At 37.8% G+C, this 25,281-nt stretch overlaps 1 protein-coding gene across 1 annotated transcript in view; it reads left to right on the forward strand.

The window, feature by feature from the left end:
• The window catches only part of PICALM (phosphatidylinositol binding clathrin assembly protein), a 404,046-nt gene that overhangs the window by 154,811 nt on the left and 223,954 nt on the right, over nucleotides 1-25,281 (forward strand). The window contains exons 5-6 of the mRNA XM_053705595.1: nucleotides 9,097-9,203; nucleotides 23,476-23,517. Coding sequence (XP_053561570.1) covers nucleotides 9,097-9,203; nucleotides 23,476-23,517 — 149 coding nt within the window. The remainder of the gene's footprint in view (nucleotides 1-9,096; nucleotides 9,204-23,475; nucleotides 23,518-25,281) is intronic.

Raw genomic sequence — 25,281 nt, forward strand, 5'->3', positions numbered from 1 at the left:
GTCTTATGGCTTATTTTGAGACTGCACTGGTGCATGAGCTTGGGAGGGGGTCTTTATAAATCCATCAATTATTAGTGTTGAATATGCAGGATTCAAGTGTCACTTTTAAATGTGTGAGCTTTATTGCTAATGGATGAGCAAGAGTAAAACATTTGTCTTTGAACTTTAAAATTGAAATATGAATTATAAGATGTTGTGAACGTTAGTGCTTGTTTTTTATGAAAGGACTTTATAGAGCCCTTTTTCTACAATATATAATTTTATATATATTTATGAATTTAAATTTAATGGTTTTTATTGAACATGTAAGTTTCTCACATGGTTGTTGCCTTCATTTTATTAAATTAGCAAATTAAACACAATTATTATGAGTGCTGTTATTTGCATGTTGTAAGTTTCTTTCATGTAATTGGCAAGAGTCCATGAGCTAGTGACGTATGGGATATACATAACTACCAGGAGGGGCAAAATTTCCCAAACCTCAAATGCTTATAAATACACCCCTCACCACACCCACAACTCAGTTTTACAAACTTTGCCTCCTATGGAGGTGGTGAAGTAAGTTTGTGCTTGTTTTTTATGATTTCTTCTATGATAAGCGCTTCTAAGCATTCTGCAGCCCAATTCCTCTCAGAGTACAGTGTTTGTCAGAGGGATGTGAAGAGAGTATCGCCTATTGATTTTATGGTTTCTCTCACAGGAAATCTTTTCATGCGTTCTCTGTTATCGGTCGTAGGGATTCATCTCCTATCTCCCTTTTTCAGATCGACGATATACTCTTATATAGCATTACCTCTGCTGATAGTTTTCAGTACTGGTTTGGCTATCTGCTATATGTGGATGGGTGTCTCGGTAAGTATGTATCATTATTTAAGACACTCTCAGCTATGGTTTGATGCTTTATTTATTAATATAAAGTTTTAAATATATGTATTTTACTTATATTTGCCATGAGTAAGGTCTATGTATATTTCCCTTTGCAGCCTAAACAGTTTCAGTATAGGAATCATGTTTGGGAAGTTAATTTAAACTTTTTTTTTAACTTGGGGTTCAGTCTATTTCTAATTTGACTTGTTTTTCATTTTTTCGTGGGCAAATCTAGGCTCGCGAGGACATAAAATGCTGTTTTTTATTGCGTAATTCTTGGCGCAAATTTTTTTTGCCGCAAATGTCGGCATTTCCTGCGTCTTTGTTGATGCTAGTTGTTTTGGAGCGAAATCGCGTTTGTTATGATGCGAGTTGTCATTTTCTAGTGTTAGTTTTGCGCCAAAAAAAGTAAACTTATTATTTTACCCCTCTCCCTCTATTGCTTGCTGTATTCATGAATTTTGAAAGCTATTATGCCTGCTTTTGTATTTTATTTTTTGTTAAAAAAAATAAAAATAAAATACTATCTTTGTTTGTCTATCTACTGAAACTGTTACATTGTGGAAATTGAATGTTTTGTCTAGTGTTATTTTTCTTTTTCGGTTACATTTTGTGAGATGTCTCATTCGGATCCTGACTGTGATGTTACTGTAGAAACTATGATGCCCCAATTCTACAAAGCTAGGTGTGTTCTTTTCATTATTAAGCTGTTGTTATTTCTTCAGCTCAATTATGTGGCATTTATTTATCATATTTTATGCTAGTAATGTTTCTACATGTACAATGACATTTACTGTTTTTACTTACTCAGTTCATGTACTTGATTTCATCTGCAAACATCATATGTTGTTGCTTATATCATAAAAGGTTATGACTGCTATTATGCCTTTAAGGGACACTCAGGTTAAATAAAATTGTCATGATTCAGACACAGCATGTAATTTTAAACAACTTTCCAATTTACTTCCATTAAAAAAAATGTGCACAGTATTTTATATTTACATTTTTTGAGTCACCAGATCCTACTGAGCATGTGCAAGAATTCAGACTATACGTATATGCATTTGTGACTGGCTGATTGCTATCACATGGTACAAGGGGAGTGGAAATATACATAACTTTGAAATTTGTTATAAAAAAAAATCTAGTACTCATTTGAAGTTCAGACTAAGTGCTATTGCATTGTATTGTTATCTTGCATTTGTTGATTATGCAAATCTAATGTGTTGACTGGTCCTTTAAGTAAACTTGAGAGGTCTTTTCAAAATTGTTAAGATTTAATTTTGTTCTGACGGACAGCATACTTAACTTTATTATACTGATGAAGGTTGGGCTGGGGTGCAGTCTGGAATTCCCTGACGGCTCAGGGTCTTTGGACTCAGGAGGAGTCCCTACTTCCAATCAATATTCTGGAACTGAGGGCAATATTCAACGCGCTTCAAGCGTGGCCTCAGCTGGCCTCTGCCAAATTCATAAGATTTCAGTCGGACAATGTCATGACTGTAGCATATGTCAATCATCAAGGGGGAACAAAGAGTTCTCTATCAATGATCGAAGTTTCCAAGATAATTCGATGGGCAGAGACTCACTCGTGCCATCTATCAGCAATCTATATCCCAGGAGTAGAGAACTGGGAAGCGGATTTTCTAAGTCGTCAGACTTTTCATCCGGGGGAGTGGGAGCTCCATCCGGAGGTGTTTGTGACATTGATTCGTCAATGGGGCACACCGGAATTGGATCTGATGGCATCTCGTCAGAATGCCAAACTTCCTTGTTACGGGTCCAGGTCAAGGGATCCCCAAGCAGTACTGATAGATGCTCTAGCAGTACCCTGATCGTTCAACCTGGCTTATGTGTTTCCTCCTTTTCCTCTCCTACTTCGTCTGATTGCCAGAATCAAACAGGAGAGGGCCTCAGTAATCTTGATAGCACCTCTAGTGGAAATGTCATCTCTGCCACCATGGAAACTGCCACTGAGACAGGACCTTCTCATTCAAGGTCCGTTCCAACATCCAAATCTAAATTCTCTGCAGCTGACTGCCTGGAGATTGAACGCTTGATTTTATCTAAGCGGGATTCTGAGTCGGTCATTGATACCTTGATTCAGGCTCGGAAGCCTGTCACTAGGAAAATTTACCATAAGATATGGCGTAAATATCTTTATTGGTGCGAATTCAAGGGCTACTCATGGAGTAGGGTTAGGATTCCTAGGATTTTGTCCTTTCTCCAAGAAGGATTGGAGAAGGGATTATTGGCTAGTTCCTTAAAGGGACAAATTTCTGCTTTGTCAATTTTACTACACAAGCGTCTGGCGGATGTCCCAGACGTTCAGTCTTTTTGTCAGGCTTTAGTTAGAATCAAGCCTGTGTTTAAACCTGTTGCTCTGCCATGGAGTTTGAATTTAGTTCTAAATGTTCTTCAAGTGGTTCCGTTTGAACCCATGCATTCCATAGATATTAAGCTTTTATCTTGGAAAGTTTTGTTTTTAGTTGCTATTTCTTCTGCTCGAAGAGTTTCTGAGCTTTCTGTGTTACAATGCGACTCGCCTTATCTTATATTCCATTCTGATAAGGTAGTTTTGCGTACTAAACCTGGATTCCTTCCTAAGGTTGTTTCAAATAAGAATATTAATCAGGAAATTGTTGTTCCTTCTCTGTGTCCTAATCCTTCCTAATCCTTATTTGTTGTTTATTCTGGAAAGCGTAGGGGTCAAAAAGCTACGGCTCCCTATTTCTTTTTGGCTGAAAAGCATCATCCGTTTGGCATACGAGACTGCTGGACAGCAGCCTCCTGAAAAAATTACAGCTCATTCTACTAGAGCGGTGGCTTCCACATGGGCTTTTAAAAACGATGCTTCTGTTGAACTGATTTGTAAGGCTGCGACTTAGTCCTCCCTTCATACCTTTTCCAAATTTTACAAATTTGATACTTTTGCTTCTTCTGAGGCTATTTTTGGGAGAAAAGTTCTTCAAGCAGCGGTGCCTTCCGTTTAGGTATCTGTCTTGTCCCTCCCGTTCATCCGTGTCCTGTTGCTTTGGTATTGTATCCCACAAGTAAGGATGAATCCGTGGACTCGTCGTATCTAGTAGAAGAAAAGGAAATTTATGCTTACCTGATTGATTTCTTCTACGATACGACGAGTCCACGGTCCTCCCTGTCATTTTAGACCGATTATATTTTTGTTTTCAAACTTCAGTCACCTCTGCACCTTTTTAGTTTCTCCTTTTTCTTCCTATACCTTCGGTCAAATGACTGGGGGGTGGAGTCAATGGACTGCTACTTCCTGTTAGCAGGAGGATAATATCCCACAAGTAAGGATGAATCCGTGGACTCGTCGTATCGTAGAAGAAATCAATTTATCAGGTAAGCATAAATTTCCTTTTTCTTTGAAGATTATCTACTTTCTTGGAAAGTGTCGTTTCTTTTGACTATCTCTTCTGCCTCAAGAGTTTCTGATTTATTAGCTCTCTTGTGTGTCTCCTTATCTCTCTTTTTCATCTAGATAAGTTGTTTTGTGGACTTCTTTTTTTCTAAGGTTATGGGTTTGAACAACATTAGTAGAGAAATTGTTGTTCCTTCCTTGTGTCCTAATCCTAAATAATTATTTGAGTTTTCTTTGCATCCTTTGGATGTGGTAAGAGCTTTATAGTTCTATATCAATGTGATAACAAAAATCATAAAAGGAAAACCAAATAAAGTTCTGAATCAAGGATATGTCTGTGTCCTCTGGATGAGTTTTTCAGCTTGTTAGCATTCCTCAGTGAGATCCCATAAAAAAGGAAACAGAAAATTGCAACATAGTGTGAATCTGTAATGGCACTTTGAGGAAGTAGTTGTTTTGTAACAAATGACTACTCACATTTGTTGGAGCTTTCCACTAAGCTCAAGGATATGTGCACTCCCACTTTATACTGATGGGAAAACAGTACACTAGGCAAAACTTGGATACAAATTTATTTTAAAATATATAAAAGCGTCACATAAGCCTTGATAACACCACAATGTAAGGGTACAAAAGCAGATATGCTGTAACAAATGCTTCAAATCGCCAAACTTGCAAAGAGGTAAATGGATCAGCAGGAGTGTGACCGCTGAAACCAAAACCTTTTTAGTAGCAAGACAATAGCGCTAAGCCCCCAGGTGTCCTGGCTAGTGTAGAGACGCAATAAAACTCAATATAGAACAGTTCTATATTGAGTTTTATTGCGTCTCTACACTAGCCAGGACACCTGGGGGCTTAGCGCTATTGTCTTGCTACTAAAAAGGTTTTGGTTTCAGCGGTCACACTCCTGCTGATCCATTTACCTCTTTGCAAGTTTGGCGATTTGAAGCATTTGTTACAGCATATCTGCTTTTGTACCCTTACATTGTGGTGTTATCAAGGCTTATGTGACGCTTTTATATATTTTAAAATAAATTTGTATCCAAGTTTTGCCTAGTGTACTGTTTTCCCATCAGTATAAAGTGGGAGTGCGCATATCCTTGAGCTTAGTGGAAAGCTCCAACAAATGTGAGTAGTCATTTGTTACAAAACAACTACTTCCTCAAAGTGCCGTTACAGATTCACACTATGTTGCAATTTTCTGTTTCCTTTTTTATGGGATCTCACTGAGGAATGCTAACAAGCTGAAAAACTCATCCAGAGGACACAGACATATCCTTGATTCAGAACTTTATTTGGTTTTCCTTTTATGATTTTTGTTATCACATTTATTTCACATTTTTTTCTTTGTGATATTCGGTATATTTATTGTAATAGTTCTGTATCAAGGTTTCTAGGATTTCAGAAGACTTCTAGTCTATTTGTTGTTTTTCTGGTTCCAGAAAAGGTTAGAAAGCCTCTGCTATTTCTTTGGCATCCTCGTTAAAGGGCCACTAAACCCCAAATTTTTCTTTCATGATTCAGATAGAGAATACGATTTTAAACAACATTCCAATTTACTTCTATTATCTAATTTGCTGCAATCTTTAGATATCTTTTGTTAAAGAAATAGCAATGCACATTGGTGAGCCAATCACATGAGGCATCTATGTGCAGCCACCAATCAGAAGCTTCTGAGCCTATCTAGATATGTTTTTCAGGAAAGAATAGCAAGAGAATGAAGCAAATTAGATAATAAAAGTAAATTAGAAAGTTGTTTAAAATGGTATTCTCTATCTGAATCACAAAAGAAAAAAATTGGGTTTAATGTCCCTTTAAAGCTTTTGTTTCTCAAGGCTTATTTGGAGTCTGGGCAGGCTCCACCTCAAGGATTTTCAGCTTGTTCTACTAAGTTCAGTCGCCATTTTTTGGGCTTTTTCAGAATGAAGCTTCGGTTGATCAAATTTGCAAATCAGTAATTTGCTATTCTTTCTTACTTTTATTGTTTTTACCATTTTAATCTAATTTGCTTCTTCTGAAGCAGTCTAGCTCATGGACTCTTGCCAATTACATGAAACCAAACATAGTTTATGTAAGAAATTACCCGATAAATTAATTTCTTTCATATTGGCAAGAGTCCATGAGGCGCACCCTTTTTTAGATGGTTGTTTTTGTTGTATAAAAGCACAATTATATTTCCAGTTCCTCTTTTTGTATGCTTTTTTTACTCCTTTTTGTTAACACCTCTCTGCTTGGCTATTCATTAAACGGAGTTGTGGGTGTGGTGGGAGGTGTATTTATAGACATTTGAGGTTTGGGAAACTTTGCCCCCTCCTGGTAGGAATGTATACCCCATACGTCACTAGCTCATGGACTCTTGCCAATAAGAAAGAAATGAATTTATCAGGTAAGTTCTTACATAAATTTTGTTTTTTCTATTTGGAACCTGAGAATATTTAAATGCTTTGTTCTCTTTTTATGTAAATCTGTGCCTACTGTGTATAGGATTTAGAAACCACAGTACAGCATTAATAAAAAATAAATATAATAATAATAAATAAACTTGTCAGTTTTTTTAATTTCAATTACTTCTTAAAATAGCGATTAATGTGAATTTTGCTGCCAGGCCATTAAAAAAACTCATAACTTTTTTGGGGTGACCGTGTACACAGTATCTTCAAATGGATTCAAACCCAGGGCACTTACAATAGGAACCAGATACCATATCCACTATCGCACCTTTCCACAATTTTTATTACAATTTTTCAATTGCCGAAGGAGGAAGATTACTGCTGTTCCATTTTTAAAAACTCTTAAAGGGACAGGAATCCCCAACATTTTCTTTCATGATTTGGATAGAAAATACAATTTTAAACAACTTTCCAATGTACTTCTATTATCCAATATGCTTCATTCTCTTGTTATCCTTTGCTGAAGGAGCAACATTTCACTACTGGCAGCTAGCTGAACACATCTAGTTGTCCAATCACCAGAAACAAATGTCTGCAGGCACCAATCAACAGCTAGATCACACTATTGTATGAAATATGTGTATTCATTTTAAACAAGGGATACCAAGAGAACGAAGCACATTTTATAATAGAAGTTAATTTAAGTGTCTTAAAATTACATGACCTATAAACACTGATAAAATGTAGATTGTGTATACCATAAGATCTTTAAAAGTTCATGCTTAAAGGGACATGAGACCCAAACTCAGAGCAATACATTTTTATAAAATGTTCCCTCCCTCACATTACTCAATTTTGCTTCATTCTCTTGGTAGTCTTTATTGAAAGACAAAAAGGAATACACTATTGATAGCTAGCTGAACACATTTGTAAGCCAATAAAAAGAGGCATATATATGCAACCACCAATCGACAGCTCCAGCCAGCTTACATATGCTTTTCAACAAAGGATATCAAAGGAACTAAGCTAAATAGATAATAGAATTGGAAAGTTTTTATCTGAATCATGATTGAGAAGTTGTTTTTTCATGTCCCTTTAAAAAGCTGACTTATTTCACCCCTGATGGTGGCACTAGCTGTATCATCGTCTAGAGTAACTCCAGAACACGTTGTTGGCTGTGATTAACCAGTTTGCTGGAATTAACACCTTAACGACGCTGCTGTCCTGGGCGTCCCTCTGCCGCGATCCTGCTAAAAGTATCGAGATTGCGCTATTTCTGCATGCCCCATGAGTAGGGCAGTGCTGAAATAGACTTGCAGAGGTACCGATGCAGAGAGGAACACTCTGTATCCCTCTCTGCATCGGACAGCAGTGGGGAGGGTTAGGACGGAGGCGGGTGGGTGGCCCATCACTTGAGGGTAGGGGGTGGGACCTCTACACTGCAGAAAAAAAAAGCTTAGAGCAGCAGGGAGTGGAGAGGAGGGAGAGGGGGCTCCTATAGTGAGGGGTGGATTATAGGGTGAGTAAACTATCTGGGAGGGGGAGGGTAATGGGGGGGCAGCGTCACTACAGACAAAAGTTTTATTTTGTTGTTATTAAAAGAAAAGATAACAACAAAATAAAAGAATAGATAACTGGGTGCTGGCAGACAGCTGCCAGTACCTAAGATGATGGAAACTAGTTAGAGAGCTTTTTGGGAGGAATCAGGGAGGTGGGAAGGTAAGGAGGTAATCCTACACTGAAGAAAATATTAATAATTTTTTTTATAAAACTGCATACTTGCAGACTGGCTGACTGGTGGGGTGGGAAAGGGAAGGGGAAGAGAGCTATGCGAGACGGATAAGGGGGTGGGCGGATAACCTCTACACTAAAGCTAAAGCCCTTCACTGATGGGAATAATACAAGTGTGGTGCGCAGGTGCAATTAGCGGCCTTCTAATTACCAAAAAGCAATGGCAAAGCCATATATGTCTACTATTTGGGAACAAAGGGGATCCCAGAGAAGTTTTTACATTAATTTGTGCCATGATTGCACAAGCGGTTTGTAAATAATTTCAGTGAGAAACCTAAAGTTTGTGAAAAAGTTCACTTTTTTTTTTAATTTGATCGCATTTGGCGGTTAAATGGTGGCATGAAATATACCAAAATGGGCAAAGATCAATACTTTGGGTTGTCTACTAAAAAGAAATATATAGTTTTGATAGGCAAATATAAAAAAGACTATTTCTGTTTAAATGTAGTGATGGCAAAAATGCTCTTGTCTTTTTGGGGAAGTCTTAGTCTGAAATGCCCGATCTGATTTGTTTATAAATAAAATGCTCTGATAACAGAATCTTTTGTATGTACATTTAGTGTTTCATTCTTTCAGTTATGTTAGTTAGCTTTCTTTCGTTTTTACTGGCTTGGGGTTTTTTTCAAGCTTTTTGTTGACATTAGCATTATCGTTTTCTATCCCTAGAAAAATATTTTGACATGAAAAAAATTCAGTGTAAAGAAGGCCTTGACATCTATAAAAAATTCCTTACGCGAATGACTCGAATCTCTGAATTTTTAAAAGTTGCAGAGGTAAGTTCATTGCATTATAACTTGCATTTTATATATATATTCTGGATTACAGTAAATGGGATATTTAAATAGCAGTTTACATTTCATGTTGCCTACTACTTTGGCTTTGTTGTTAATTTTATGATACATTGTAATTGTAATAATCATGTGCCCAAGTCTAGCCCTTTAAAGGGTCAGTTAAAAATGTCCTTCCCTTTAATTTGTTCCCAGTGATTTATTTTTTCTTCTGGAGTGTATTAAATTGTTTACAAGTAGCTAGTTTACCCTTATTTCAGCAATTTAAATAACTGATTTAGCCTGTGGTATCCCTACCTATTCTGAAACGTTCTATACTTAAAGGGATATGAAACCCACATTTTTTCTTTCATGATTCAGATAGAGCATGCAATTTTAAGCATCTTTCTAGTTTTACTCCTATTATCACATTTTCTTCGTTCTCTTGGTGTCTTTATTTGAAAAAGCAGGAATTTAAAGGGACAGTCTAGTCAAAATTAAACTTTCATTATTCAGATAGGACATGTAATTTTAATCAACTTTCCAATTTACTTTTATCATCAAATTTGCTTTTTTCTCTTAGTATTCTTAGTTTAAACTAAACCTAGGCAGACTCATATGCTAATTTCTAAACCCTTGAGGGCTGCCTCTTATCACAGGCTTTTTTAATTCCTTTTCAACACAAAGAGACAAAGTACACGTGGGCCATATAGATAACACTGTGTACAGGCACAGGGAGTTATTTAAGATTTAGCCCAACACAATGCTAACTGCAAGACAATAGATAATAAACAGTCACAGTCATGTGATCAGGGGGCTGGAAGAAGGTTCTTAGATACAAGGTAATCACAGAGGTAAAAAGTGTATTAATATAACTGTGTTGGTTATGCAAAACTGGGGAATGGGTAATAAAGGGATTATCTATCTTTTAAAACAATAACAATTCTATGGTAGACTGTCCCTTTAAGTGTAGTAGCCGGCCCATTTTTGGTTCAGCACCCTGCTGATTGGTGGCTACATTTAGCCACAATTAGCAAATACTACCCAGGTGCTGAACCAAAAATGGGCCGGCTCCTACGCTTACATTCTTGCTTTTCAAATAAAGTTACCAAGAGACCAAAGAAAATAAATTTGATAATAGGAGTCATTTAGAAAGTTTCTTAAAGCTGCATGTTCTTTCTGAATCCTGAAAGAAAAAAAAAATTGGGTTTCATATCCCTTTAAGTCCAGGCTGTTGACACAAAATGTAAACACAGCTAGCAGAAAAATTACACTGCCTGTGGGGTGTAAAAGAGATAACTAATAAAATGATAATTTTCCATTGTTCTCTTGGGCTTTGTTTTAAAAACAGATGTAATATAAGAAAGCAAGCGTGTTTGCACAAAGTGATAATATAATTAGATGTGATTTTACCTGCAAGCTCAATCCATTGCAATAGGCTGTGGTTTCAAAGCACAAAACCAGCAATTTCATGTACACAAATAAACCTGAAATAGTAATTTCTCATACATTCGATACTCTGCAGCTGGTATAACAAGTAATTGGAAATACCTTAGGGGAAAAGCAACTTTACAGTATACTGTCTCTTTAAAGGAACATGAAACGCTTGTTTTTTCTTTCATGACTCAGAGGATACAATTTTAAATGACTTTTAAATTACTTCAATTTCTTGGTATCCTTTTTTGAAGGTGCAGCAATGCATTACTGGGAGCTAGCAGAAAGAGGCTAGCAAGAGGCATATAACCACCAATCAGCAGCTTCTGACCTTACCTAGGTATACTTTTCAACAAAGAGAAGAAAACAAATTGGATGTTAGAAACTAAAGTTTTTTTAAAATCTCATGCTTTATCTAAATCGTGAAAGAAAAATGTGCGTTATATGTTCCTTTAAGGGCCACAAACAACAGTACAGACCTCTATCAGATCAATGAAGGATGGAGATACTTGAAATTCATGCTTCCACCCCTTGAGGACTAGAACTGGGACTGAGTGCCCCCTGACCTAGCCAATGTTTAATCTGTTCATTTTTTATTTAACACACTCATGATACATATTATAATACAGATCTTTAAAACATATCCAGAACATTCCTTAACAAAGCTTAAGTAATTCTGAAATTTTTCCATATAGAACTTTACCGAGCCAACTAGCTCTATGAATCCATTCAAAAAAAAAAAAAAAAAAAAAAGGACAAAAAAACAACACATCAATTACCCACCAACCAACCACAACAGCCACGGGGGGAAAAAAAAAAGGAAAAAGAAAACGGCCCCTACCCCAAACCTTTCCTTACATCCTGCACTCCTATGGTCCTACCCCTACCTAGGACGCTCTTAATCCTAACTTGAGTTGGCATTTTTAAATTCCTCCCAATGGAAACGTATTTCTTGAAAAATCTCTTCTCTATTGGATCTTACATATGTGTACTCTTCTAGTATTAATAATTAATTAATTCTTGTGAGCAACATTTCCCTATCGGGTACACATGTTTTTTCCCAATTTGTAGCCAGTAAAGATTTCATTCCATTTAGCACATACGTTATAAGTTTTTAGCTTTTGTTTTACAAATATTTCTCCAACATAGGTGTGTCCGGTCCACGGCGTCATCCTTACTTGTGGGATATTCTCTTCCCCAACAGGAAATGGCAAAGAGCCCAGCAAAGCTGGTCACATGATCCCTCCTAGGCTCCGCCTTCCCCAGTCATTCTCTTTGCCGTTGTACAGGCAACATCTCCACGGAGATGGCTTAGAGTTTTTTGGTGTTTAAATGTAGTTTTTATTCTTCAATCAAGAGTTTGTTATTTTAAAATAGTGCTGGTATGTACTATTTACTCTGAAACAGGAAAGAGATGAAGATTTCTGTTTGTAAGAGGAAAATGATTTTAGCAACCGTTACTAAAATCGATGGCTGTTTCCACACAGGACTGTTGAGAGGAATTAACTTCAGTTGGGGGAAACAGTGAGCAGACTTTTGCTGCTTGAGGTATGACACATTTCTAACAAGACTCGGTAATGCTGGAAGCTGTCATTTTCCCTATGGGAACCGGTAAGCCATTTTCTTAGTTTAAGTAAAAGAATAAAGGGCTTCATTAGGGCTTAAAAAACTGGTAGACATTTTTCTGGGCTAAAACGATTACTTTACTAAGTATATTTGGCAGATTATTACTTTTAATAGTTGTTAAATCTTGGGGATTGTTTTAATAAAAACGGCAGGCACTGTATTGGACACCTTTTTCACTGGGGGCCTTTTCTAGTCATAGACAGAGCCTCATTTTCACGCCTCTAATGCGCAGTTGTTTTTGGAAAGCATGGCATGCAGATGCATGTGTGAGGAGCTAAGAACCACTGAAAAAGCTTATAGAAGGCATCATTTGGTATCGTATTCCCCTCTGGGCTTGGTTGGGTCTCAGCAAAGCAGATACCTGGGACTGTATAGGGGTTAAATGTAAAAACGGCTCCGGTTCCGTTATTTTAAGGGTTAAAGCTTTCAAATTTGGTGTGCAATACTTTTAAGGCTTTAAGTTACTGTGGTGAAATTTTGGTGAAATTTGAACAATTCCTTCATACCTTTTCACATATTCAGTAATAAAGTGTGTTCAGTTTGAAATTTAAAGGGACAGTAACGGTTTTATTATAAAACGTTTTTTGTGCTTTGTTCACAAGTTTAAGCCTGTTTAACATGTCTGAACCATCAGATAACGATGTTCTATATGTATGAAAGCCAATGTGTCTCCCCATTTAAATATATGTGATATATTTGTGTCATAATGTCCAAACAAAGTAGGGATAATAATGCCATAGATATGATATTGCCCAAGATGATTCCTCTAATGAGGGGAGTAAGCATGGTACTGCATCATCCCCTTCTGTGTCTACACCAGTTTTGCCCACACAAGAGGCCCCTAGTACATCTAGTGCGCCAATACTTATTACCATACAACAATTAATGGCTGTAATGGATAATTCTATTGCATGCATTTTTTCCAAAATGCCTACTTATCAGAGAAAGCGTGATTGCTCTGTTTTAAACACTGAAGAGCAAGAGGATGCTGATGATATCTGTTCTGACATACCCTCACACCTATCTGAAGGGGCCAGGAGGGAGGTTTTGTCTGAGGGAGAAATTTCAGATTCAGGGAAAATTTCTCAACAAGCAGAACCTGATATTGTAACTTTTAAATTTAAATTTCAACATCTCCACGCACTACTTAAGGAGGTATTATCTACTCTGGATGATTGTGACAATTTGGTCATTCCAGAGAACTTAGGTAAGATGGACAAGTTCCTAGAGGTTCCGGTGCCCCCCGATGTTTGTCCTATACCCAAGCGGGTGGCGGACATAGTAAATAAGGAGTGGGAAAGGCCCGGCATACCTTTTGTCCTCCCCCTATATTTAAGAAATTAGTTCCTATAGTCGACCCCAGAAAGGACTTATAGCATACAGTCCCCAAGGTCGAGGGGGCGGTTTCTACTCTAAACAAACGCACTTCTATTCCTATAGAAGATAGTTGTGCTTTCAAGATCCTATGGATTAAAGGTTAGAGGGTTTGCTTAAAAAGATGTTTGTTCAGCAAGGTTACCTTCTACAACCAATTTCATGCATTGTTCCTGTCACTACAGCTGTGTGTTTCTGGTTCGAAGAACTAGAAAAGTCGCTCAATAAAGAATCTTCGTACGAGGAGGTTTTGGACAGAGTTCAAGCTCTTAAATTGGCTAACTCTTTTTTATTTTAGATGCCGCTTTGCAATTAGCTAGATTAGCGGCGAATAATTCAGGGTTTGCTATCGTGGCGCGCAGAGCGCTTTTGCTTAACATCCCTTTCAAGGGTAAAACACTGTTTGGCCCTGACTTGAAAGAGATTATTTCAGACATCACTGGGGGAAAGGGCCACGCCCTTCCTCTGGATAGGTCTTTTAAGGCTAAAAAGAAGCCAAATTTTCGTCCCTTTCGCAGAAACGGACCAGCCTCAAATTCTACACCCTCTAAGCAAGAGGGTAATACTTCTCAAACCAAGCCAGCCTGGAGGCCGATGCAAGGCTGGAACAAGGGTAAGCAGGCCAAGTCACCTGCCACTGCTACCAAAACAGCAGGAAGTGTTGGCCCCCGATCTGGGAAGGATCTGGTGGGGGGCAGACTTTCTCTCTTTGCTCAGGCTGGGGCAAGAGATGTTCAGGATCCTTGGGCGCTAGAAATAGTTTCTCAAGGTTATCTCCTGGAATTCAAGGAACTACCCCCAAGGGGAAGGTTCCACGGGTCTCAATTATCTTCGAACAGGCATTCTTACACTGTGTAGAAGACCTGTTAAGCATGGGAGTGATTCATCCTGTTCCATTAGGAGAACAAGGGATGGGTTTTTACTCCAACCTGTTCATAATTCCCAAAAAAGAGGGAACATTCAGACCTATTTTAGATCTCAAGATTCTAAACAAGTTTCTAAGGGTTTCATCATTCAAAATGGAAACCATTCGAAAGGATCCTTCTTACCATCCAGGAAGGTCAATTCATGACCACGGTGGATTTAAAGGATGCGTACCTACGTATTCCTATCCACAAGGAACATTTTCGGCTCCTAAGGTTCGCCTTTCTGGACAAGCATTACCTGTGGCACTTCCATTCGGATTAGCCACTGCTCCAAGGATTTTCACAAGGGTACTAGGGTCCCTTCTAGCGGTGCTAAGACCAAGGGGCATTGCAGTAGTACCTTACTTGGACGACATCCTGATTCAAGTGTCGTCTCTGTCAAAAGCAAGGGCTCATACGGACATTGTCCTAGCCTTTCTCAGATCTCACAGGTGGAAAGTGAACATAGAAAAAAGTTCTCTGTCCCCGTCGACAAGAGTTCCCTTCTTGGGAACAATAATAGTTTCCTTAGAAATGAAGGTTTTTCTGACAGAGGCCAGAAAATCAAAACTTCTAAGCTCTTGTCAGGTACTTCATTCTGTTCTTCTTCCTTCCATAGCGCAGTCCATGGAAGTAATAGGTTTGATGGTTGCGGCAATGGACATAGTTCCTTTTGCACGAATTCATCTAAGACCATTGCACCTGTGCATGCTCAGACAGTGGAATGGGGATTATACAGACTTGTCTCCGACGTTCCTAGTAGATTAAATAACCAGAGATTCACTCTGTTGGTGGCTGACCCTGGACAACCTGTCACAGGGAATGAGCTTCCGCAGACCAGAATAGGTCATTGTCACGACCGACGCCAGTCTGGTGGGCTGGGGCGCGGTCTGGGAACCCCTGAAAACTCAGGGTCTATGGTTTCGGGAAGACTCTCTTCTCCCGATAAACATAATGGAACTGAGAGCGATATTCAATGCTCTCAAGGCTTGGCCTCGACTAGCAAAGGCCAAATTCATAAGGTTTCAATCAGACATCATGACGACTGTTACATATATCAACCATCAGGGGGTAACAAGGAGTTCCCTGGCGATGGAGGAGCATCCGGGGGAGTGGGAACTCCATCTGGAAATTTTTGCCCAAATAACTCAATTATGGGGCATTCCAGACATGGTTCTGATGGCCTCTCGTCAGAACTTCATGGTCCCTTGTTACGGGTCCAAATCCAGGGATCCCAAGGCGACTCTATTGGATACAATAGTAGCACCTTGGATCTTCAACCTAGCTTATGTATTCCCACCGTTTCCTCTCATTCCCAGGCTGGTAGCCAGGATCAATCTGGAGAGGGCTTCGGTGACCTTGATAGTTCCTGTGTGGCCACGCAGGACTTGGTATGCAGACCTGGTGAATGTGACATCGGCTCCACCATGGAAGCTACCTTTGAGACAGGACCTTCTTATTCAGGGTCCATTCGAACATCCGAATCTGGTTTTCCTCCAACTGACTGCTTGGAGTTTGAACGCTTGATTTTATCAAAGCGTGGGTTTTCAGATTCTGTAATAGATACTCTTATTCAGGCTAGAAAGCCTGTAACTAGAAAAATTTACCATAATATATGGAAAAAATATATCTGTTGGTGTGAATCTAAAGGATTCCCATGGAACAAGATAAAAATTCCTAAGATTCTTTCCTTTCTACAAGAAGGTTTGTAGAAAGGATTTTCTGCGAGTTCTCTGAAGGGACAGATCTCTGCTTTATCTGTTTTACTTCACAAAAGGCTGGCAGCTGTGCCAGACGTTTAAGCGTTTGTTCAGGCTCTGGTTAGAATCAAGCCTGTTTACAGACCTTTGACTCTTCCCTGGAGTTTTAATCTAGTTCTTTCAGTTCTTCAAGGGGTTCCGTTTGAACCCTTACATTCCGTAGATATTAAGTTATTATCTTGGAAAGTTTTGTTTTAGGTTGCAATTTCTTCCGCTAGAAGAGTTTCTGAGTTATCTGCTCTGCAGTGTTCTCCGCCCTATCTGGTCCATGCAGATAAGGTGGTTTTACGTACTGAGCCTGGTTTTATTCCGAAGGTTGTTTCCAACAAAAATATTAACCAGGAGATAGTTGTACCTTCTTTGTGTCTGAATCCAGTTTCATAGAAGGAACGTTTGTTACACAATTTGGACGTTGTCCGTGCTCTAAAATTCTATTTAGATGCTACAAAGGATTTCAGACAAACATCTTCCTTGTTTGTTGTTTATTCTGGTAAAAGGAGAGGTCAAAAAGCAACTTCTACCTCTCTATCTTTTTGGCTTAAAAGCATCATCAGATTGGCTTATGAGACTGCCGGACGGCAGCCTCCTGAAAGAATCACAGCTCATTCCACTAGGGCCGTGGCTTCCACATGGGCCCTTTAAGAACGAGGCTTCTGTTGATCAGATATGTAAGGCAGCGACTTGGTCTTCACTGCACACTTTTACCAAATTTTACAAATTTGATACTTTTGCTTCTTCTGAGGCTATTTTTGGGAGAAAGGTTTTGCAAACCGTGGTGCCTTCCATCTAGGTGACCTGATTTGCTCCCTCCCATCATCCGTGTCCTAAAGCTTTGGTATTGGTTCCCACAAGTAAGGATGACGCCGTGGACCGGACACACCTATGTTGGAGAAAACAGAATTTATGTTTACCTGATAAATTACTTTCTCCAACGGTGTGTCCGGTCCACGGCCCGCCCTGGTTTTTTAATCAGGTCTGATGATTTATTTTCTTTAACTACAGTCACCACGGTATCATATGATTTCTCCTATGCAAATATTCCTCCTTTACGTCGGTCGAATGACTGGGGAAGGCGGAGCCTAGGAGGGATCATGTGACCAGCTTTGCTGGGCTCTTTGCCATTTCCTGTTGGGGAAGAGAATATCCCACAAGTAAGGATGACGCCGTGGACCGGACACACCGTTGGAGAAAGTAATTTATCAGGTAAACATAAATTCTGTTTTTTCAGGGATTTACCCAAAAGGGCAGTGAATATATCTAATTGAAAATCTATCTTCCCACTGATCTTTTGAATACAGCTTGAAATTATTCCCCACGCACCTTTCACCCTGGGACACTCCCACCATATATGTTGCATATTTCCTATTCCCCCACATCCCCTCCAACAATAAATGGAGGCATTTGGATATATTCTATGAAGTCTAGCATGCGTCAAATACCATCTGGTAAGTATTTTATAATTTAACTCCTGGATGTTGGAAGAGGAAGAAGATCTAGCTACATTGTCGCATATGGACCTCCAGACTGAATCTTCTATATGTATCCCTGTCTCCATTTCCCATTTTTGCATAAACCTATGTTTTATAAAGTCATCTGAGGAGTTAAGGAGTTTATAACTAAGTGAAACCGTGCTTCTAATTGAAGATTCATTAAAACAGATTTTCTCCAATAAGGTTAATTGCCTAGTTAATTTTTCTTTTTCTGAATGTAAAGCCATGAAGTTCTGTAATTGTAAATATTTTAACCGATTACCATATGTACCACCAGACAGGTCTCCCACCTCCTGTTGAGATTTGAGCTTCCCGTTATTTAAGAAAAAATATAACGGTGTAGATTGATGTAAATTCAATTGACTAACCCGACTAGGAATATGTCCCCACTGCAACTCAGCATTATTAGTAATCGGGAGTAAAGGTGACAGGATAGAAGATATAGACGGGCAGTCTGTTATCATTTTTTCCCAGTTCGTAAAGATATGCATGATCATTGGGAACCTCATAATGTTTACAGGTCTACCCTCTATTGGGGTCCAAATCAGTTTATTCATTGGTTGTGATGGTATCAACTTGTTTTCTAACTGAACCCAGGCTTTATTCTTTTGGTTTATATGCCAGTCTAAAATCCTCTGAAGAATTATTGCTCTGTGATAATTTCTAATATTTGGAACTCCCAATCCTCCCTCTTTTCTTGTCCTGTACAGAATAGAAGCCTTAATTCTTGGCTTAATTTTGCTCCAAATAAAGGAATTATTTTCTGTAGATTAGTGCAATAAGTACGCGGAATATTAATAGTAACAGTCTGGAAAATATATAAGATACGTGGAAGCACATTCATTTTTACTATATGTATTCTCCCTAGCCATGATGTCATTTTCAGCCTCCACGAACTAAGATCCGTTTGGAGTCTGGACTTTAGGTTAACGTAATTTTCTAAGAACAACCGTGTGTCATCCAGTGTTAATTGTACCCCTAAATATTTTAGGGAAGTTTCTTTCCACACAAAAGAACTATCAGCTTTACACTTACTATATTCGCTAGGGGAAATTGCATACTTAAGCGCCTCCGATTTATTATTGAGTCAATCCCAAATTCCTGCAGTATCGACTCCAGGGTTTTGATGGATCTTGCAGGCTCCGTTATTGTTAATAGCACGTCGTCTGCATACAATGAGATCTTATATTCTTGATCCCCAATTTTTATTCCTTTAATGTTTACCTCTGAACGGATTTTGGCTGCTAATATCTCCATTGAAATAATGAATAACAAGGGGGACAGGGGACAGCCCACAGCCCTGTCTGGTGCCATTTGTAATTGTAAACGGATCCGAAATTACCCCATTGATTTTTACTCTAGCTGCTGGTAATGTGTATAAATTAAAAATACGCTGTATTATTTTTTCCCCAAAGCCAAATCTACTGAGTGTTAATTGTAGGAAGGACCAGTCCAGCCGCAAAAGGCCCTTTTAAGGGCTATTTGTAACTTAGTTTAGGATAGGGAAATTTTATTATTTTGGGGGGCTTTTTTATTTTATTAGGGGGCTTAGATTAGGTGTAATTAGCTTAAACTTCTTGTAATATTTTTAATTTTTTTGTAATTTATGGTTTGTTTTTTGTAATATAGTTTAGTTTAATTGTATTTTAGTTTAGATAATTGTAGTTTATTTAATTAATTGATAGTGTCGTGTTAGGTGTATTTGTAACTTAGGTTAGGATTTATTTTACTGGTAATTTTGTAATTATTTTAACTAGGTAGCTATTAAATAGTTATTAACTATTTAATAGCTATTGTACCTAGCTAAAATAAATACAAAGTTACCTGTAAAATAAATATAAACCCTAAAATAGCTACAATGTAATTATTCATTATATTGTAGCTATTTTAGGGTTTATTTTATAGGTAAGTCTTTAGTTTTAAATAGGAATAATTTAGTTAATAATATTAATATTATTTAGATTTATTTAAATAATAATTAAGTTAGGGGTGGTTAGGTTTAGGGGTTAATATATTTAATATAGGTCGCGGCGGTGTAGGGGGGTCAGATTAGGGGGTAATACATTTAATATAGGTGGCGGCGGGGTCCGGGAGCGGCAGTTTAAGGGTTAAATACTAGGATAGGTTTATTGCGGTGTAGGCTATGGTGGTTTAGGGGTTAATAATTAGGTTTATTGCATTGTGGTGGGTCTAGGGGTTACTACATTTATTGTTAGGAGTGAGAGGGGGGATTGCGGATAGAGGGGTATACGTGTCGGGCTATTTTTGGGAGGCGTGTTAGACAGTTACGGGAGATTGAATACTTTAGTTTTAGTTTTTGTAGGCGACGGCAGTTTCTAAAGTGCCGTATGTCACTGGCGACTCCAGAAATTTGTACTTACGCTTATTTCTGGACATCGCTAGTTTGTCCGATTTGTGCTGAAAAGTACGCCCTATATCGGATCGCGCCCCAGTTTTTCAAAATTTTGCAGATTGTTTAAAGAAGCTATTTAATTTGCAGCATTTTCCAGGATTACAGATTTTGCTTTTTGAATTCTCTGGCAAGTATAGGACAAGCACAAATGAGGTGTTTAAAATTAGTAAAAATTAAACATTTATGAATCAACTAGGGCATGCAATTTTAAACAACTTTCCAATTTACTTTATCATCAAATTTGCTTTATTCTCTTGGAATTCTTAGTTGAAAGCTTAACCTATGGAGGTGCTTATGCTAATTTCTAAGCCCTTGAAGGCTGCATCTTTATCATTGCATTTGACAGTTTTTCACAGTTAGAGGGCGTTATTTCACGTGTGCCATATAGCTAACATTGTGCTCATTCCCGTGTAGTTACTTATGAGATGGCACTGATTGGCTTAAATAAAAGTCTGTGAAAATAACTGAAATAAGGGGGCAGTCTGCAGAGGCTTAGATGCAAGTAAATAAAATTTATATATTTTTAAACAATATAAATTCTGGAGTAGACTGTCCATTAATGCAAGAGGTACCTCCCATTTCATTCTTGGTTACTAGCCTAATTTCGGAGGACTTTATTTTCTGATCAGATATATTCCAGTTTTGATGCCATATATCATTTTTCTGAATTAGTATATGAACCTGATCAGTCTATTCGTTCTATTGATCTTAAAAAGGCAGTTGTGTTTTTCTGTTTTGTTTTTATCTTATTTAATGATGGGAAGGATAAGTAAATATTGTATGGCAGGGTCTTTGTCTATTGGTTTCTAGAGTCCACACAGGGACATGAAAACCAGGATTTTTCTTTCAGGATTCAGATATAGCATACAGTTTTAAAAAGAACTTACCCATTTGCGTTGGTTATCAAATTTGCTTTACTCTTATCTTTTGTTGAATGAACAGCAATGCACTACTGCATTAGGTGAGCTAGTGACAAGAGGTATTTATGTGCAACCACCTGTCATCTGCTAGCTCCCAGTATTTTACCTGCTCCTCAGCCTACCTAAGTATGCTTTTCAGAAAAAGAATATCAAGAGAACAAAACATTAAATAATAGAAGTCAATTGGAAAGTTGATTTAAATTGAATTCTCTTTCTGAATCAAAAAAACATTTTTGACCTTACTGTGGCTTGCTTGAACTTGCAAGCTTTTTTTTTTTTTTTTTTTTTTGGTTGGAATTTGTTTTTATTCAGACTATGATGGTGATAGGTATTCTAATATTCTGCTCTAAGCCTGCAATGTTTTGCTATCCATTGTCACAGGATATTTTTGTGTTTTCCAGGACCACAAGATCTCACTTTATACACTCTTAATTGGGGTTAATGGTCATTGTTTCATAGGAACTATATTGCTGCTCTTAATATATATTGGAAGTCTGATCATCTTCCTTGAAAGCTCCAACAGGCAAGGCCAGGCAGACCTAATGCCCAAAGAGTTTCCTCCTCAAAGACTTTTTTAAAGCTGAGAATTCTGATAGGAAGCATAACTATCCCCATGAAGTTTTCAAGATTTTTTTTCACAGAATTCATAGCTCACTTAATTATAGGATTTCCTTACTCCAAGGGAAGGAGTTTTCTGCAGCCAAATCTGTACCAGTTTATTAATATGTACTGTGGGTGATAGTCAGCACAAGACTCAAGGTATCCATCTGAGTTCTACCTCCCATAAAGGTGTCAACTATCATAGTGTTTATTGCAGGCTTGCAATGGGAGAAATTGCAGCTTTCACAAGGTGGACAGAATATGTTCACGGGACATTTTCTCCAAGTCATATTCCAGATCATCTTAATTCCCAGGCAGATCTATTGATCCATCTTAATGTTATTAAAATTCCTTATAAATAGAAGTGTGAAGGAATTAGTCTGTTAACAGGCTTGGGAATCAGCATCTTCATGCCTTTGAGTTTTCACAGTGAGTTTTGGACTCATTTTTTTTTTCTTTTCTACGATTTTGTTTTGACCCAAATGTTAATGTTTTTTTTATTTTTATTATTATTCAAGTTGGTGATTCATTTAACCATCTGCCTTTCCTGAGAACTTAGTTTCCAGATGAAGTTGTTTTTTTTTTCCCAACAGGAGAGGATTATTGTCTTCTTCCTCAGGTTTTTGGGTCACTGAGTTATTCTTGGTTCTCATACTAAATGTTTCTCATATATGTAGTGTCTCCTTTTCCAAAGGTGTATAAAGTTAGCATAATTTCTTTTGTGGAAAAATAAATAAAGGTGAAGTGATTTTTTTAAATATATTGATGAAAGAAAAAGATTCAACCTTTAAGAATAACAAGATCCCTTTTGTCATACAGTCTTTGGGCTCCTTTTAACACATGCTGAATGGACAAGGCTCACCTCTACTAACCTTGTCTGCCCACCATTGTGGCAAGTGAGCAGCATCTGCAGTTATCATTGTGCAGCCGTGCCCCCTGCTCTTACCCAACCATTATATCTAGAGAGCAGGACTTGTCAATCATCCCGGATCTTAAGACCGCAGCTAGTTAACTAGTGTTTCAGTCCCTGAAGCTGCATCCACAGCTTTCGGGGACTGAAAAGTGTGCATTTGTTTCTTTCATACAGGTGGTAGGAGTCCATGGTCCATTACTCATCAAAATTACTCTTCCCTGCCACTAGGAGGAGGCAAAGATTCCCAAACCCCAAGAACGCTATAAAAGCCCTCCTGCCTCACTGGCACCTCAGTCTTCCTCTTAGCTTTTTAAAGGTATCTGTTTTTTTTCTTTTTTTTTTTCTTCCCTTATTAGAATTTGTTGCCTTAACTATTGGCTAACACAATCATAACCTTTCCCAACATATTTAACAATTTAATTTTTAGCAGTGAGAGCCTTTGTATGGTGAGGTGTTTCATTATCAAACTTCCTTTCTCTTCTGTTCTTCCTTTGCGGTGCATGAACAAAACAGGAAGGGGCGGCGTGTTTGTAGGGAATGATTCAACCTTCTCTGTCTTCTAGGAGGCATTTTTTATCTATTCCTATGTTCAGAGGCCAACTTTACACCAGCACATATAAGAAATTCATATATCAATAGGCATAAATCTGTTTTTAAATACACTGCTGTGCCTTTCAAATTCTACTTTTATGTCTGTTTAAATACTATACTAACTTTTTAAACCATTTTATTCAAAGGTTGTCCTGAATAGAACAATGCTTCCAGATCCTAAGTTTACATAAAGAGTTTATAACTAGTGATTGTTTAAAAAGCTAATTTTTGTATTTATTATTTATTTTCCAGCAAGTTGGAATTGATAGAGGAGACATTCCAGATCTTTCTCAGGTAAGAATGTTTAATATAAGGTCATAACATGGATTTAAATGCATTTGTTTTATTGCTTGCACCAATTAGACTGTTCACAAAATGTATTTTATCCTAATAATCTATAATATAGAGTCAGGGTTTGCTTACAGCTCTATTTTGTACTATCATTTTATCCCTCTGGTTGTATTTGATCGCTGGATGTTCTGTGTTCACCACAGATTTTGTTTGCAAAATGTAAATTGCCATAAATTGATTATGCTCATGTGATACTCCATTTTTAAGTCTCCGAAATGACATTCCTTTTAAATATGTTCCCAAACAATACAAACTAATATTTAAAAAATGATAGTGGCTGCTTATTGGGGTTGAAAATCCATTAAATGCTTTGTTTCATCCATTTTTTAAATGTAATCTTCCTGTTTCTGTGACGATCACCTCAAAGAGATGAAATTGAGAACGCTTAAAAAGTTAAGTCTATAATACAAAACTGCAGTGAGTTTTAGGGAAATTGTGTAATTGTCAGCTGGATGAGTTTCTAAGAATCATTTCATGCCAAAGTGTTGGTGAAAACCTTGAGAATACTTAAAGTAAATGGAAATTTGATTTATGTAAACTTCACATTCAGGATTTTTCTTTACTCGATATTCTGTATGTTGGATGAAAGTGCTATGTAGTGGACATTTATGGAAATCTAGATGCATGAATTTAGTTCACAAGGACTTATTTTGCTTATTTATAATGGAAATTTCTTTGTTTTTATAATACACTATGTAATTAGTATTTTATCACTGAACTATTCATTGATATCCCCTATCTCAGAATATAATGAAAGATGGAACATTTTGTCACGTTTCCTTTACCCACAGTTTCTAATTTTCTTTTTTGCCATTTTCTGAACCTGAATGTACAGCTTTTTTAGGGAGGGTTTACAAACACTTGTTTCTCCAACATTGGTGTGTCCGGTCCACGGCGTCATCCATAACTTGTGGGAATATTCTCCTCCCCAACAGGAAATGGCAAAGAGCACAGCAAAAGCTGTCCATATAGTCCCTCCTAGGCTCCGCCCACCCTAGTCATTCTCTTTGCCGTTGCACAGGCAACATCTCCACGGAGATGGTGAAGAGTATGTGGTGATTAGTTGTAGTTTTTTATTCTACTTTCAAGAGTTTGTTATTTTAAAATAGTGCTGGTATCTACTATTTACTCTGAAACAGAAAAAGATGAAGAGTTCTGTTTGTGAGAGGAATATGATTTTAGCAGCAGTAACTAAAATCGTTTGCTGTTTCCACATAGGACTGTTGAGATGAAATAACTTCAGTTGGGGGAAACAGCAGACTTTTCTGCTTAAGGTATGACTAGCCATTTTTCTAACAAGACTGTGTAATGCTGGAAGGCTGTCATTTCCCCTCATGGGGACCGGTAAGCCATTTTCTTAGTCTAAGACAAACAGAATAAAGGGCTTAATGTGGGCTATAAAACTGGTAGACATTTTTATGGGCAAGATCGATTGCTTTATTTGGGCTTTTTATAAACATTGATGTTCATATTCACACTTATAAAATTTGGGGAACGTTTTTTTAACGTCAGGCACTGGTTAAGACACCTTTTCAGTCAGGAAGGGCCTTCCCTGTAGTAGGCTGAGCCTCATTTTTGCGCCATTACTGCGCAGTTTCTTTTGAGAGCAGGACATGCAGCTGCATGTGTGTGGGTCTGAAAGTATTTGAAAAGGTTCCTAGAAGGCTTCATTTGGTATCGTATACCCCTGGGTTTGGTAAAGTCGCA

This window comes from Bombina bombina, chromosome 3 (assembly GCF_027579735.1).
Source record: "Bombina bombina isolate aBomBom1 chromosome 3, aBomBom1.pri, whole genome shotgun sequence".
NCBI lineage: Eukaryota > Metazoa > Chordata > Amphibia > Anura > Bombinatoridae > Bombina > Bombina bombina.